The 17,368-nt window shown below is 49.9% G+C and overlaps 1 protein-coding gene across 4 annotated transcripts in view; it reads right to left on the bottom strand.

The window, feature by feature from the left end:
- The window catches only part of SLC13A4 (solute carrier family 13 member 4), a 38,447-nt gene that overhangs the window by 17,432 nt on the left and 3,647 nt on the right, over window positions 1-17,368 (bottom strand). For all 4 annotated transcript variants that reach the window (XM_036230866.1, XM_036230864.1, XM_016121102.2 and 1 more), the window contains exons 3-7: window positions 14,568-14,696; window positions 5,623-5,759; window positions 3,533-3,705; window positions 3,081-3,135; window positions 544-583 (exon numbers count right to left, since the gene is read on the bottom strand). In XM_036230866.1, coding sequence (XP_036086759.1) covers window positions 544-583; window positions 3,081-3,135; window positions 3,533-3,705; window positions 5,623-5,759; window positions 14,568-14,696 — 534 coding nt within the window. The remainder of the gene's footprint in view (window positions 1-543; window positions 584-3,080; window positions 3,136-3,532; window positions 3,706-5,622; window positions 5,760-14,567; window positions 14,697-17,368) is intronic.

Genomic DNA, 17,368 nt, shown 5'->3' with positions numbered 1-17,368 from the left:
CATTCGCTAATGAAGAATCCTTCATTTTTCTTTAACACAAAATGAAAAAAATAAATAAAGTCGCACCACAACGAAGCCCATAATCTGGACTGATCAAAGCCCATCCATTTGGATGGATGTGAGATGTCAAAGAAGCTTTGGGGGAGGGGGCAGCCAAGCAGCAGTGTGCAGGTAAACTTGGCTTTCTCCTATAAATGTGTCTCTTTTTCGTAATCAGATTTTTGTAAATGGAATCCCCCACCTCCCCCCAAAGAAATCCTAAGGATGAATCTGGCCCTTTAAAATCTGGATCGCTGAGTATTGGATTTCTATGAAAGAAAGGTCAACCTTAGGCGGCCGAGCCCAGTACTCCGGGCTGCGTTTGGTGCTGTGCTGGCCCTTGCCAGGAGCCCATCCAGGCTCGGGTGAGCGAGAGCACCTCTCTGCCCTCATGTCCATGGAGGCCACGCAGCTCTAGGACAAACTGTCAGGCATCTCTGTCCCTGAGTTATCTCGAGGGGCTTTCAAGTATCTCAAAGCACAGAAGAAAACCCAAGGCCATACCTTGTTCTGCATCAGAGAAGCGAAGTCTGTAGTCGAGGTGCTGGAAAGAAGCGAAGGAAGTGGGAATCAACAGTGACCAGACTGTGCGGGACGGGAATTCTCCCCACATACCCGTGACCGGTTCAAGGGACCCCTCTGGACTCTGGTTTCCCAGGCTACGGGGAAGCGTGACTTCACCCTAGCCTTCCTCCCCTTCCAGAGATGCTGCCAGGATGGGTAGGGACAGAGCGTTTCTTTTGAAGCAGAAGCGACACCCCCTAATGACAGTTAACATGGAGCGCTTTGTAGGCGCTGAGCACTCAAATGTGGACTCTAATCCCCATGACCTGGTTAATGCTAACAGGTCCGTGGTACAAGTACCGCTACCTGCATTTACAGAGCAGGAGACTAGGCAGAGAGAGGGCACGAACTTCCCGCGAGCAGCAGGGCGCTACGCGGTGGTAGGAAACCATTTCTGTCTGCCTGGGGAGGCCTGGCCCCCAGCACATTCTCACCGGCTGACTCTGGAGGTCTTTATCTAGGACGAGAAACTTGTGACATGCTTATCTGAGGTGACAGGAGCAGAAAGGGCCCAGACTCCACATGGCGAAAGGCAAGTGAGAACAAGAAGATGGAAAAGAATTGCTGCTGAGCACCTGCCCCTCGGCAGGTGGCAGTCATCTGTGCTGCTGAGTCTCTCCCACACCTGTGGGTCCCCAAGCTTTGCCCGGAGTAGAGAGGGAGGTGAGAATTTAACTTTCAGCGGTGCTGACAAACTGGATGCTAAATAGATGTTTCTGGTTCGTCTTAGTTCTGAGGACAGTAGGTGCTATAACTCACCACTGTGGAGACCCTGAGAGGTGCTGGCCCCACAGGCGGGACTGGGGGCCCTGTGGCCATCATCATCCCAGGCTACCCCAGGGAAGGAGAGGGGGCTGAGGGGTTCAGAGGGAAGCCTTCTTTGGAGAGAGTCGGCCTGCGCGGAGCAGAGTGTGGGATGCTTCCCGCCCCTCCTTCCCACACTGGGCGAGGATGGCAGGCGAGGAACCCCTCGGGCCGCACGGAGGGGGCTGGCCTGGGAAGAAGACTGGTGTCCTCACACTGCCAGCCGCCCTGGCACCCACCGGCAGGCTCTGCTGCGAGAGTTCCAGGGACAACTGGAGCTTTTTTCTGGAGTTTGGGGACACATATTTGTCTGGAAATGAACAAAGGCAGGACGCCAGGGGCTGTTGCTTGGGGGGCCAGAGCGAGGAGACCCCGTGCCACGGGAGCGGCCCACGGAGGGCAGCTGGGCTGCAGCCATCCTGCTGCTCCCGGAGAAGGGGACCGTGGGGGGAGCCACCAGAGCACAGAGCCCAGGACGGGGAGTGAGCGTCGTCCAGAGCGCCTCACCGCCGTCGGCCCAGGCTGTGCAGAGGTGGCCTCAACGGACACTCGGCTACAACGCCTGCAGCCTGCACCCTCCAGCCTCCGCCCTCACCCCGGAGAAGTCGGAGCCGCAGAGTGAGTGGGGAGAGGAGAGGGAGGTGGAGGGAGAGAGAAGAGTTGGTTCTTCCCTGCTCGCTTTTACCTCTTACTCTGCAGACCTGGGCTGGGGCGGGGCTGGGTGCGGGCGTGGGCATGAGAGAATATGGGAGAAGCTTTGGATGAGCGCTGGAAGTTTTGATAGGGGTCTGGAGTGGACTGCCGACTATCTGAAAATCAGATCGTCCTGATATATCTGGCAGGAACCGGAAGGGTTATGGGATTTGCCCGAGTTATCATCAAGGGCCAGTGGGGGAAATGCAACGGGCCATGGTGGAAGTCAGCGGTGGGAAGCGAATCAAGCTGTCTCCCGATGCCTCCCTTCTGCGTGAATCCCACTGCGTGGGCCGGTTTCACTCCATGTGACGCCTCCATTTTTTTTTTTTTTTTTTTTTTTTATGACAAGAGCAAATTGCAAAGCTGAGCTCTAGTACCAATCCAACTTTGAAAGTATAGTACTCATCACGGAATACCTTGAAAACTCCATTTTGCTATCGAACCTCCAAAAGCGACCGGCTGTTACCGGGGTGCTCATGCGAGCATTTGAGGCTCCATTTCTCCTTTCCTAGCTGCTGCTTTCCATCATCGAATGGCTCTCTCATCAACGGCCCTCTAATCCCGTCGCCTAATTTTTCTTTGCCGTATCTAACAAGACCAGATCTAATATCTGTAAAACTTTGTGGTTCTCTAAGAATCTCCAGTGTTTCTCCGTCAATAGATGAAACGCATTTTTCTAAGAGGGGCATCGATTTAGATGCAACTCTACTGGGCAGATGTGCGGGCCCAGGTACCCCGTCAGATTCAGTGCTGTGTTCTTAGCTCTTCCCTCATCACTGCAAACCCTCGTGGTTAAGGGAGGTGCCCTCGGGGTCTTGGCAGGTGGCTCCAGGTATGGGGAGGCAGCGGTGTGGCAAGAGGTGCGTGTGGCCCACAGGTCTACAAGAGCTGTTTGTTTATGGGCCCAGGTCCCAGCTTTCCTGACCTCGGAGGGGACCAGGAGAGGCTCCGTGTGGGAGGAGGGCAGTCATACTCACTCTTCATTGACAAAGATGAGTTCCAGAGAAGGCTGGCTGTTGTTCGCATCGAGACCTACAGCAGCAAAGGAGAGCTGGACGTGAGCTGTGGGGGCGGGGCCCCTTCCTGTGGGGGCTGCTGCCTGAGGACCCCTCCCCCGACCCCAAAGGCACGGAGGGACTCATGGCTTGTCCTGACCCTCGAGCGTTTGGGGGAAAGGAGGAGAGGTGGCTGCTGTACGTTGGGGAAGAAGGAAGAGCTGGCAATGGGTTGGGGGGAGAGGGGGCGGGTCGCAGGAAAGCTTCAGGTTACAAAGGCTTGTCTTGGATAAGAGGGGAGGGAAGCGGAAGTGGCCGAAGACGAGGGGAGGGACGTAGGTGAGGGGTCGTGGGGCGGGCACCCAGCTGGGCGGTGTCCCGAGAGGAGGGCACAGGGGGCAAAGGGTAGGTAGATGAACGCCAGCAAACTGTACTGATGGGCTCGGCCTCTTCGGTGCTGGAGTTGCTGGCCACCAGCTGCTCCTCCTCGGCGCTGACCAGCTCCTGCAGCACGGCCTCCACGATGGGCATCACCATGGCGGTGGTGGACGTGTTCGAGAGCCACATGGAGAGCAGCGTGGTGCAGCACATGAAGCAGAGCAGCAGCCTGCGGGGCGGGGAGGCGGGCGGGGCGTCAGGGCCGGCGGGGCGTAGGCGTGGGCGCGGGGCGTCGACCGCGGGGCCACCGGGGCCCAGCTGCCAGCCCCGCAGGGCTCCTTGGGGAACGCCCACAAGCCGGGTGGCGCTGGCCTAGAGAGCCGGCGCTGGCGATTACCCAGAAAATCGTTTTTTTTTTTATGTCGTGCAGTCAGCTTTGTGCTTCCAGGGCGTGGCACAGAGTAAGCAGTAAGTAAATAGTGGTCGAATGAATGAATCGCACTTCATGGGCGAATGGCCTGAGCGGGGTGAAAGCCCTTACTGGAACAAAGGCTAGGTGATAGGGTCGGGAGATGGGCTTACTGAGTGCTCGTCTCTCTCTGCAGACATTAGCTTGGTGACGATAGGTGTCCTGTGTACAGAGAAATTCCAGTTTTGTCCTTGCACCGAGCAATTCTACAAGTACCGTGACAATCCTTGCCTCGTAGCCGAGCCATCGTGGGTATTAGTGACCAAAGAGAGAATAACGTATGGAGCCCACACTTCCGCCCATTCCTTGAGCCACCGCCGACCTGCCCCTGAGGTCCCAGAGGCGCCGGCGTCACTGTGCGCGCTTCTTCAGCGGGTATCGTAAAGAGTCAATGCTTAGAGGAAAATGGTCATGAAGAGAACTCTCCTGCTGTTCCTCTTTGACTTTGAAACGTGCAGCGTGTGTTTGCACAGACATGGCTGTCACGCCCATGAGTCAAGCCAAGGTAAGGGCCACTGCGTTTAGTACTTCGGGTAGAATCACTGACTTTGCACAACTGGGGACCGTGCATCTATCTAACCTGAGTCTCATGTCTGGGGAGGCCAAGGTCCTGATGGTGTCTTGGTTTGGGCTGACAGTGAGCCGAGTTTGCCTGCCCCAGACAGGCAAGGACAGCGACCACCGCGGTGGGTGGAAACGTGCAGGGGGATGAGGCGAACAGAGATGAGTGGTCGCACAAGGGGATGTACGTTCTTGACGATAACAAAGAGGTTTTAAACAGCCCCGGCGTGCCGACGTGATGGGAAGGAACGCCACTGTGCGCCTTGGAGGTCGCGTGTGGGGCACAGGGTTACTCCCAGCGAGGGGGCGAATTACGCCGAATCAAGCTGCAGTTAAGTGGGCGGCAGGAGCATCATTTTAAGTGAAACCTGTTCTCATCTAAAGACCGATGATGAAAATAAATCCCATATTATTTGCTTATATCCCATGTTACTCCCAAAGGAGTCAGGCAGCTTATGTAAAATCTAGCAAGAAAGTTGTAAACTGGAAGGAAGTGAGAACTCTTCTCCAAATGGAAGGGGAGAGGAGGGTCATCCAACACAGCGGGAGTGAGGTTAACCCCAAACTGTCAACCCCAACTTCCCTGCTCGGCCCCCAAGGCTGTGGGTCTCTCGCTGGCCCTGGCAGCAGGGGGAGAAGAGGAAGCCACTGAGGGCAGGCGGTGGGTGCATTGCAGACTCTGGGTCAAATGCGACATGGCTACAGGTCTGTGGTCTGAACACAGGACAACAACAACTCAAGGTGGATGGAGGAAGCCGTCACCATCACGTCTCCTTAAACGACAAAGGACAAGGCACCACGTCCTTGTCCGTCCTGCTTCCTGAGACACTGGAAAAAGGTTGGGAAACAATTTCTGTTGGTCCATCTTGGTTCGCCTCACGGGACCCTCACCTGCTGCCTTCACAGTCTACGTTGCTTGGACTGTGACCGTAAGTGACCCCAAAGTCACACACTCAAATCTGTATTCCACAGTCGCAGGCCATTTCACTGGAGGGGGAGGTGGGAGCCGCATGGCCCTGGCATGTCATCCTCTCCCCACGGGTAGAAGAACAACCCGAAGCGGAACTGTCCCTGCGGCCCCCGGGGAGCTGGCTGGACGCCCCACGCGCGACTTACATGCCCGGCTTGGCTCCGGCCATGATGACCATGCGCAGGGCAATGCGCTTGTGCAGGTCCCACTTCTCCACGGCCGCCGCCACGCAGATGACACCCACCAGCAGCAGCGTGGTGTTCTTGAAGTACTCCGCTGCCACCTGCGGGAGGCCAGCTCCGTCACCTCCCCGCCCGGCCCAGGGCCCAGCCCCGGCAGGGAGCATGGGCCGCGGCCACCGGTAAGACCTGTTCCCACCCAGAGGCTGGCGAGCTAGGAGCGGGGAGACGAGGATTATTAAAATAGCCAACTGTTATACAGACTTAAATAAATTTTAAATATATATCCATGCATATCTTGGGCAGGCATTATACTTCTTCTCCAAGAAGAATAAACTTATTTAGTTATGATATAACTATGATTTCGAAGAGTAAACATACTTATCGTTTTATCTTAATCCTTAAAAATTGTTAAAATAACCCTAGGTTTGGCCCCAAATCTCATTTTTCTTTCGCTTTTAAGAATATTATATTTATTTTTTATTAGAAAGTCAATACAGGCTCATTACAAAAAATTCAAAATATAGAAATTTAAAGATAAAATTACCCTTAATCCTACTACTACTGTTAATACTTTGGTATGTTCAATTTTTTAATGTCTATGTAGATACATAATTGGATTTAGACAGTCTGTACAGTTTTATATCCTGCTTTTTAAAAACTTTGCATCATACCCTGATCATTTTCTTATAAGATTTAAATTTATTGGAAAAATTCATGTTGATAGTAGTATAATGTGCCGTAAAGCTTATTTGGCCATCTTCTTTTTGTTGAATACTTAAGGTTTGGCTTTTTATTTTCCTACTGCAAATGGAGCAAAGAACAATTTTCTGCTTGAATTGTTAACCTTACGTAAATGTGATTATTTCCTGAGGATAGAATTCTCGAAGGTGCCTTTACAACTAGCCTTCGATCTTAAAAAAATATTTTTCCAACTTAAATAAATCCAAATAATCCAAAGTTCCAAAGAGTTCCAAAATGATAATGGTACACGGAATACCCACACGCCACCTGTCCGTCCACATCTTATTTTTCTGAACCATTTGAGGGTGTGAGTTACATGCATTTTGGCTCTTTACCCCTAATATACTTCAGTGTCTATTTCCTAAGAAGAGGAATTTTCTCTCACACAAGCACTTCCCTCTTTTTTCCCCTTTTCAACTTCTTCCCTCTTTTTAACGATGAGGACATCAAGAATGAGGCCTGTTAAAAAGACAGACCGTATGTTTGGGGTCCACGGCCAAACTCGTCATTGGTCCCGTCTCACCTGGAACATTCTCTTTTCTGCTTGTACATACCGAGGAGACTTCAAAGCCCAGTTCAGGCCTGGTGCCCTCCAGAAAACCTTCCTGGAGATTCTAACCTCTGATTCCAGAACATTTTCCCTGCGGGCGCCATTAATTCCACACATCGCAGCGCTCTTAGGGCAGTGCTTGAATTGTTGCTTCACGCTTGTACTGTTTATCTATTTATGTGAACCCCTCTCCCTCCCTCCCAACTAAATTTTAGCTGCAAAAGGCCAAGGACCGTGTTTCTTTCTATATCGTGTATCTCTGTCTCTTAATACCTATAGGATAACACGCGAAAGTAGATGCTCAATAAATAGTCGTCACATACATGAAAATTGTTCCCAACAGTGGAACCATGACAGAAATCGAGAGGAAAAGATATCTAAAAAAGTTTAGCTTCTCATTTTAAAACCCTCTTAAAGTGAGAAAACGAGAACATTTTTAACTGCAGGAAGAATAAAAATTGAGTAGAAAAGGAAGCGTATAGTGAAATATATAGTGTTTAAGTCACTCATATTTACATAATCATACTGTTAAACTTTGATTATTGAAGTAACAAAAACTGTGATATTCCTATCTCAGGGGGATAGAGGCAGGGGAATCAGGGGGTATAGAGAACAAAATCTTCATCTGCTATAATGGGGAGTCAATTAATAATGTCTAGATGTGGTAACTCGATAAAATCAGAATACGTACAAGAATGCAGAGCTTAATGCTAGAAGAAACAGTTAACACATTTGAAAGTTATTGACCCTGGGCAGGGGGAGGTGGAACTTGGTGGCGGTGCAGTGGGGAGGGGAGGAAGAGATGGTTGATTCTTCATCGTGAGCTTTTCAGCATTGTCTGATTTTTTAAACTCTGCACATAACACTCCGATCACACAAAAGTCAAAATAAAAGCAGTCTGCTTCATTTCCCCCTTATCTTATCCCAAGGTGATTTCTGGTGGATGAAGTTTGTGTAGGAGAAGGAATATATATCTGTCTTCTTCCTGGAGGAAGACCCCTCCGCTTCTGGTTAATTTGGGTCTTGTTCTCAACCCCAGTCCTCACTAACTGTCACTACGCTCCTAGAGGGCAGAGAAGGCCTCCTGCTCTGCTGGGCTTGTAGCTCTGGGCCTTGCGCATGGATGGGGATGCTGCCCCCTGGTGGGAGGTTGGAGCACTGCAGGGATGCCTGAGGCCTACAGCTGAGCTGGGAGCTTAGGATCTTCCTCCTGCACCCTTACCTTCTCAGAATATCTAAGAGGCAGCTTTGCGGTAGAGCTGGTGCTTAAATTTCCTCTATCTACCATGGAGGGAAGTCCTGACACTGGCCCTAAATACCTGTGCCCAGAACCAGCTTTAGGAGGATATTGGCTCTGTGCCCTTTTTCTTATTTGGTGTTTGGTGGGCTGGGATCTATTCATACGCCCTCCCTAGCCCCTCTTAAGCGATGCCACGTGCTTGGGCAATGAGCCCGGTGTAGTCTGTGATTATGAGATAATGTGCTCAAGTCACGAAGAGTGAGGGCAGTACAGTCTGCCAGGATTGGACTGTGTGACCCTGGGCAAGTTATTCAACCTCTCTGGGCTTCATTTTTCTCATCTGAGAATAAACAAGGATTAAGTGAGTCCCTACCTTTTGTAAAGCTGTTAAGAAAATTAAACAACACAGAAAGCAGCTAGCGTGGCCACCTTGGGACTTCTAGTGGTGCTTCCTGTTACTGAGTGGCCCCCACAAAGGCTGACCTGGTCCGCTGAGGTCATTAGCACATAGAGTGAGCCCAGGCACAAGGTTGCCTTTTTGCTTTTATAAATTAAAATCCCGTCCAGTGGTGGTGTTTGTTAGCCGTCTAGCCCACTGAGTTTTCTACAATAATACCGTGGTTACTCAGAACCCCTCAGGGAACACCAGGGTTCCAGGATTCTTGAGGATTATCTTAATCGTTTTCTAAAATGTGTTGTGTGCTCATGCTTGCCATAAGCATTCTTTCCCCCGACTATCCAATTCCTAAGACTAATATTCTGTGAGGTAGGAAACTCTCTTGATGGAGAAACTTGTTTAGAATTATTTGCAAAGACAGAATAGATCTTGACATGAGGGCTCCTCCCAGGAGCAGAATGCACGGGGTTTGTGGCATTTGCATGGGTGGTTTCGTTGCCTTTTCTGCTTTCTCTGCTCTGTGGTTTTTCTCAGTATGCCAAATCACTGAGCTTGGAGAGCAGAGGTGTTTCTGGACTGCGTTTTAGAAGAGCCGAGTCTAGGAGGCTGCTTTGAAAAGCTGGAGCAGGGTACAGCAATTAAGAATTTGGGTTCCAGCCTTCAGCCTGCCGGGGTTTAAGTGGTCGCTTTATTGGCCGCATGTCTGCTTGGCCATGTGTGTTGTATGCTATTGGACAAACTACTGCGCGCTCGTGACTTGTCACTCCAACCTTTCCATGGTGATAGTAATGTCACACAGCTCATTTAATCCATCATGGCATGGGCCTTCAGTCATGCATGCAGGCTTTTAGGACAGTGCCAGGCATGTAGGCAGCACTCAATAAATGTCCATTATGATCACTGAAGAAGGAAGAAAAGATAAGAAGCTTCGAGATTAGGAATCAGGTGTGCCAACATGATTGAATGAGGGAATAAAAGAAAGAAGTAAAAAAAGATGGAGCAAGGTGGACCTAAAAGACAAAGATCCTTCAAATTGTCTTAAGTGACGGGTGAGTGTATTACAAGAGCTTTCTGACCCAGCCTGGGTTGAGAGGCACAAAGATCGAAATACTTTTGAATGTAGTCTATTACTAATCAGGTCACTGTCAGTGAATTGCAGGTGACATCTGTCAGTGATGAGCTTTTAAAAACATTACTTTCTTTGGACACAGTTATTTATTGCTCTCTAGATAGGTTAGGTTTTTAATTTTTTAAGTTTTTTTTTTTTTTTCTTTTGAAAGGGAAGAAGGGAGATGTGGCTCTATTGCTAAAAGTTTGAGGAGAATGGAAATCCGGAAGTTAACCTCAGCCGGGCACTTTTCTCGGTAAGAATGTGTGTCTCCCTCTTGGGGCCATCTCTTGGGGAAAACAGAGACAGACCAACCGATCCTGCAGCTTCCTAAGCCAGGCGCTGTGATAGGTCGGAATTTCTATTATTCTCAGTTTTCAGATGAGTAACTGGCAGTTTAGAGAGGTTCCACAACTTAGTCAAGACTAGTTAGTGACAAAACGAATTCAAACCCAGTTCTACCCTACTCCCAGCTTGGATCCTGACCCTTTCTGCGTGGCCACTCTGCTTGCTCATGGTGGTGACAGCCAGGGACCAACAGGATGTGTGGGTCTGACTGCGTCTGTTCTCCTAACACAGGCATTTGGTGGCGTTGGTTCGGTCCCCTCAGAAATGCAGACAGTTGGCAGCCTGCGGCTGGCCTCACAGACCCAGGCTGTCTTTGCAAGTCAGCTGTGAGTGCGCCTCCTTAAATGGCAGGAATGTCAAAACCCCCCAGGAGACCCATGGTGGCCTCTGGCGATGGACCTATTTTGAGGCTTTTTGGGTTCATCTACATAATTTTGCAACGAAATCCTGTAGACCCCAGGAGGGGACGCCTGGGCTGGTTCCCCAGCCACACAGCCCGATCCGGTGGGTCCGGCACTCAGCCTGGCCCTGCGGGCAGGAAGGCTGGTTCTGCTGGGTAAGAGTGTGTGGGCTCCACCGAATCACCTGACCTGAGGACAGAGGCTTTCAAACCACACTCGCTGCCTCTGAAAGGTCAGGGGGCCCTGGCAGCCAGTCCCAATTTGAATAGGGACTTCCTCTTCTATCTGTTGTATGTATTCGGTGTCCTAAACTTGGTTTATAGGAAAGGTTTTGTTGCTTAAGAAAGCATCTTTTTTTTTTTTTTTTTTGCAAACTGTACTTTAGAGAAGTCTAAAGGAAAAAAAGCAGAAATGCCCAGGTGGGTGCTGACCGGGTCGGATGCCAGCCCAGCTCCTGCACACCTGGAAGCGCTGGCACGAAGTACCCCGGCTTCTTCGGGACTGCAGGAGCCACCCCAGTGGAGGAAACTGGGGCTCTGAGCCCAGAGGCAACGGGGCTGGCTGATTCTTAGGCTGATTCTTAGGGAATAGCTCATTCCCACAGAAACATTAGTTTGGCCTCAAAAGACTGCGAGTTCTGTGGGTTCCCGGTTCCGGTCCCCACTGAAGGCGTGGGCGTAGAGCTCCGCTCTGGGCTGTGACTGCATGGCTGTGGGTGACGGGAAGCCCGGGTCAGGCAGGTGGCTAGCCCAGATGCTCAGCCAACGTCCCCACAGGTCTGTATGCGGGGCGCTGGGGGGGCAGCCTCCATGGTGAGCAGAGGCCAGAAAGGCAGGGTAGAGAGCGATAGATCAAATGCCCCCGCGTTTGAACAAACAGAGGACGCCGGAGTCTAGGCATTGGTCAGGAATCCAGCGGGTCAGAAAGATCAGGAGCAAACAGGGAGGCTGATCATGACATCAGACTCAAGCGTCACTTGGCTGCAGTGGCTGTTTTGTTATCCCAGCCAGAGCTGCCTCGTTGCCTCTCTTGACCTGGTAGGAACTGGAATCTGAACAAGACTTGCCAGGGGCCTGCAGTGCAGGGCCACTGAGACAGCGGAGGGTGTGCTTGTGTGTGTGTGTGTGCATGTGTGTGCATGTGTGTGCACGTGTGCGCACATGTGCACACGGGATTGGGGGGAGAGAGAGAGCAGAAGTAATCACTCCCAGAAGTAGTTCCTGACCCTGGGCTTCCTGGAGACTGTCCCACGCTCCATCATTCAAACCAGGCTGTTTGGTTCCCCAGAGAGCCCTTTGGCCCCCAGCTCTCTGTCATTCTCCTATAAACAGTAAACTTCAGCCAGCTGATTGACACTGATACTGTCCCAGGCTACGGCAACACATTAGAAGGGCTTAGAGGACTTAAGAAGCAGATATAAGGACAGCAGTGAGAGTCACGATGGAGGTGAAACAAAACAAGACAAAAACCTTAAAACAAATCTAAAATATAGGACCGAGCTCTGTATACCAGCAGTAAGAAGTACTGGCTAGATGCTCACAAGTTGATCATAGAATCCTAAAGTCAGAGGACCCCTAATCCCAATCCCTCTTCCACGGCACGAAGTCTACCTCCAGCATCCCTGGCGTGGGCATCTGGCTTGTATTTCCAGGGATGGGAACAGCAGGAGCACGCTGTTCTTCCCTCACACAGAGTGGGGTCTCCCTCATGGGGCTCTGACTCTCTGGTTCTAGTTTGACCTGTGAGCTTGGCGTCTTGAGCTGTAGAAGCCAGAAACCACGCCCCTCTCGAGTCTTCTCTTCATTCCTCATGGGACTCATGTTCTAGATTTTTGGTATCTTGCCTACCCACCTCTGAATGAGCTCCTTATCTGGAACCTGATGCTCTGGACACGTATATTTATTAATTCAGCAGATTTCAGTAAATATTGGCCAGTAGTTAAGAGCACACAATCTGGCTTTGTACAATTCTGGGTTCAAGCTCCACTAACTAGCTGTGTGACCTACAGTAAGTTACTTAACCTCTCTGAACTTCAATTTCCTTCTCTGTAAATGGAAGATAAAAATAATAGCCACTTTGTAGAGGATTAAACAATATAATGCATGTACGGGACCTCCCATAGCGCCTGGCATATGGTAAATGCTCAAAATTTTGGCAGCCGCATTGTAGTGATAGATGACTCATGCTGAGTTTGTACTCAACTAAGAGCCAAGGGTCTTTTTCACACAGACCGCTAACATTTATCCTTATTAAACTTTGTTTTGTCAGTTTTAGTTCATTGTCTCATCCTGTCAACATTGATTCTGTCGCCATACATTATCTAGCACATCCATCTTTGAGTCATCTGCTAATCTGATAACACGACTTTCGTATTTTCATTTGAGGTCTTTCTCTAGTCTGGTGCCAATATGTTACTCAAGATTCTTTAAGTTCAACTGTTCAACCAGCACTCAAGTTACTCAACTCTGCTGTCATCCAGCCCACATTTTTTTTTTTTCCCTTGGAAATTGTAAAGGCTCCAAAAAAAAAAAAAAAGTTATTTTATATTCAACAATTTCTATTTAAAAGACTAGGGAAATTATGAAGCTTTTTAGAAAGAAAGACTTCAATCAAAAAGAGGTCGACATAAATTTTGGACACCTGACAGGGTAAATTTCATTTGTCTAGGACATTCCCTCATGGGGAGTTGTATAAGTCTCCGCAGTACCAGAAAGTGAGGGTCTTTTAGGTTTTTCCATGTGATTTGTACTTTCTCTCGGGTCGAATGGAAACTTCTCGAGGTCAGGAGTCATTTCTATCGTTTCCCATCTCTTTTCAGGACCTGAGTTTCGCAGAGAGAAGGCCGTCTAAGCCGTCTAAGCTTCCCACAGGACAAACTCTTATGGTGATTTGTTAATCACCATAAAAATTAACCACTTCTAGGCATGCCTCTAGCCAACAGTGAGAAACTTGGAAGGGGCAGCTGTGAGAGTCAAGAGGGCAGAAATTACGCATTTTGTGTTTGTCACTCTGAGGGTCCCTGTCACGTCCTATACTGCACAGGGTGGATACAGAACTCAGAAAATATTTCTTCTGAATGTTGAATGAAAAACATGAGCATCAAAGGCTGCAGTCCCAGAGTGACGCCGATCCTATTCAGATCCCCGCCTGCATGTGCAAAGTACACGACTGATGCGCGATCAAGAAGCACTGCTATTGAGAAACACGAATTTCTTACACTATGAAGAAACACCAGTAAGAGAGTGGCCTGCGCCGCACGCAAGCCATGGACTTCATTAATCCTGGAGGCAGGGTTTACACCTGGTGTTATTTAAAGGACGAAGACATCATATGCGCTCCGAGGGAAGGGAACAATACTTTTAGCCAAGGTTTTTAGAAAGGCTGCGCTGAACGGTTAACTGGGTAGGATTTTAAAGATTGAAGGAATTGGAGAGAACTTTCCAAGGTGGAAGAATGGCCTGAGTCTGGACAAACACAAGGTGGGTTTGGGGAGTGACAAGTAGATGCTTCGTCTGGAACAGGGGTCCCCTGCCAATGCCCCGCCTAGCTTTTCCTGGTGCACCATGGCACACGCTGGTGCAGGGGGGTGGCCAGTGGGACAGGCATTTTCTCTGTCCGCAAAGCTAACTGGTTCACATAGAGCTATACGCCCTATCCTAAAAGCATCTTCTTCAAATCTGAGCATAGCAGACCTGTTCTAAGCTGCTCCCTGCAACCCAATAGCTAAATGTCACCAACCACAGCCACTTTATCGGACAGATGGGGTAGGATTTTCCACCTCAAATGCAAAAACTCGCCCTCTGCCTCCCCCAGTGTTTCCCGTCTCCAGCCCCAGCAATAAGATGCCTAAGCCTTCACCTCACCAAGTCACCTTACTCTCGCAAACCCGAAAGGGGCAGTTCGAGGGAGAGGAGGGTGTGGGTGGAAGGAGAGGAATTCAGGGTCTGGAACAGCACATGCAAAGGCTTAGTGCTCAGGGGTTGTTCTGGAGGGCAAAAAAAAAAAAAAAAAAAAAAAAAGCCTTCTGCTCAACTGCTTTCTTTGTGCATCTCCCTTTACCCTGAGCCCTCTGTCACTGGCCTGGCAGGGACCCTAGCAGGGGGCTGGGCCGCAGGGGGTCTAACCTCGCTGGATCGGAGGACTCCGAAGAACGGGTAGAGGAAGGCGGGCACCAGGGCTGCAGCTCCGAGGGGCACAGCCTCCGACACCCAGTACACGGCAGTCACGATCAGCACGTAAGCACACGCAGTCTCCTGCAAGGGGCGGAAAGTGGGCAGTTTAGTCACGGGGACCGCCACTGCCCCTGAAAATCCAGATGAGACCCAGGACAGAGGCAGCAAGGACCCGAACTCAGACGTGGGCTCTGGGCCGCGGCCCTGGCAGGTGCAGCGCGGGGTGCGGGGGGAGGGGCTGGCAAGCTGCGTGGGCGGCGGATCCGCGAGGAACCCCCACGTTGGTGTATGATGTAATGGCTGCTCCTAGCGTGAACAGGTGCCTGGCATGTGGTCTGCGCTGGTTTGCAGCAGGGTGGCCGCTGGACTGTGATGACGTCACGCCTCTGCTGCTTCCTGAAACTGTCTAGGGCGGGGACGGAAAGGAACTGCAGTATTCAGAGCCAAGGTCATACACTGTAAAAGTGGAGTTCCCGGCTTTAAGTTGGACCCAAGCAGGACATTTTGGTGTCAAGTTAATCAGACCCTAGAGATTCTTGGGGTAGTTGAAGGTAGGGGTCGATTTGCGTAATCGGTTCCCATGTGAGCTCAGAGATGGGCCTATTTGGGCCAGCTAATTCCTTGCGGGGGGTGGGGGGGGGGCTGTCCCCTGCATTGCGAGATGTTTAGCAGCACCCCTGGCCTCTACCCACTAGGTGTCAGGAGCGGCTCCCCAACTGTGACAACCCCAAACCTCTCCAGACAGTGCCAGATGTCCCTTGGGGGAAAAGTCGTCCCAGGCTGAGAACCAGTGCCCTAAGCCATGTCTGGCTCTCATCGCTCTGGGACTCCTATCCACCTGTTTGATGCACATGGAAGCATTCTCTGACCAAGGGAGTAGAGAGTGCTGTCACCTGGAGAGAAGCACTGGAAATTAACCAGCAGTTTTCCCTGCCCGTTCACTTTGCTGGTCGCACAACCTCTGGGTGCAAAGAATAAATTAGTACAACATTCTTATAAAAAATCAGCTCTCCTTAACTTCGGCCTCCAGTCATGGCGGGTGCCCGGAATGGCACAGATGAACAGTGTTGAGAAAAGTCACTGGTTTACTCTTGGGAGAGTTCACTGTCCAAGGGGCAGTAACGATGGACTCGGAGGGCCACGGTACGGAAGAGCCGAGCTGGCTGTGGGCTCCTCGATTCATACATAGTTCTCAACCATCTGGGCTCAGGTCTGACCTGCCCTGAGCTGGCTGGCTGGTGATCAAGGAGCCTGACAAATCTTGTTCTGTTTATCTCTCCCTTGGGGTCAGAACAAGTGTCCTCGCTCTCTCGCACACAAATCACAAAAGGTCGGCAGCGATCAGTGAGAGGCATCAGGAGTGATTAACCCAGCTGTTCGGGACCTGGGACCTCAGCTCCCTCCTCATATGCATGGATTATGGGGTTGGGGCTTGGGAAATGGGAATTGGCCCTGATAGTTGTTGACTGTAGCTCCTGCTGAGAACTCCTCTGGGGCCAAAAGTTCAGAGAGAGGTGAAAATTTTTTGGAAGCGCTGATAAGATAACAGAATCAATAGTGGAAAAATAAAAAGGTTCCATTTGGAAAAGAATGCAATTTAGAGAAATACACCCTTTGTTGCAGCAGTAAGATTACCTAAAGGAGTTCAAAGCCCTTTAGCTCACTTATTTTCACCTCTTACCTGGGAAAGAGACAGAAGGGCAGGTATTAACTCCAGTTGAAGATAAAGGAGACAGAATATCTGTCCCGCACTGAGATGTGCTTATTTTTTCCCTAGAATCTTCGGTTTTTCTTGCCTTAGTCATCACAGGGCCATAAATTAAGGGAGGGAGAAGGGGAGACAGAGAGAGAGAGAGACTGAGACGAGAGACAGAAACCTTTCTTGTACCAGGCACCACTTTGGTTTGAATTAGGAGAATTTGGGTAATCCGAAGTAAACTTTTTGATTGTAACTGTTGCTAAGGATTAGAATAGGTTACTGGAGAAGTCACCATGCCACCTTTCCAGCAGGATGATGAACATGGTAAACTACCATCCTTGTTACTGGACTTTCCTTAGAGCAGAAGAAAAAGACCAAGACCTTGAGAGGGGCCTTTTCATGTATTTCTCACCCAGTTCACACATGGAATTTATATAAACTGTTTTTTTTTTTATACCTTCTCAACCTTCTCAAAATTTAATAGGTAAGCTTATATTCAGACACCCCCAAAATACTCTGTGAAGTTTTATTAAAGGAGTCCTGTGCCCCCACATCGGTCCAACGTCTGGCAGGTAGCTCAGTCAATGTTGGTTGAACTGAATTGGGCTCCTCTGTTGGCTGACAGGTCTCTCTTATCTGCCGGAGAAGATATTTTGAAAATCCCAGGCCCCTCCTCACTGCCTCTGGTCAGCAGGCATGCTGGGGGGCTGGCGAATGTTCAGGCAGTGCTTTTAAGCGATAGTATTTTCGATTGTGAGATTTTTTGATTTTTTGTTTGTTTTTGTTTTGTTTTGTGTGTGATTTTTTTGTTGTTGTTTTTTTGTTTTTGTTTTTTTGTTTTTTTTTGCTCCTGTTTACAAATGCAAGACAGAGTTAAAAAGTGGCATTTCCCCATTTTGGATGTTTCCTGACTCTGCTACTAATCGATGCTTGCCTCTGCTCCTTTTCCATGCATTTCGACCATCCCAGTGATATCACATCCAAACCTCACTGGTAGGGGCTTTTGGTCTGTGTATTTGATGTCAAGATGAACCTTCACTCCCTCACCTGCCAC

Source organism: Rousettus aegyptiacus, unplaced genomic scaffold, assembly GCF_014176215.1.
Source record: "Rousettus aegyptiacus isolate mRouAeg1 unplaced genomic scaffold, mRouAeg1.p scaffold_m13_p_13, whole genome shotgun sequence".
NCBI lineage: Eukaryota > Metazoa > Chordata > Mammalia > Chiroptera > Pteropodidae > Rousettus > Rousettus aegyptiacus.
This window is presented reverse-complemented; position numbering and strand designations above follow the sequence as displayed.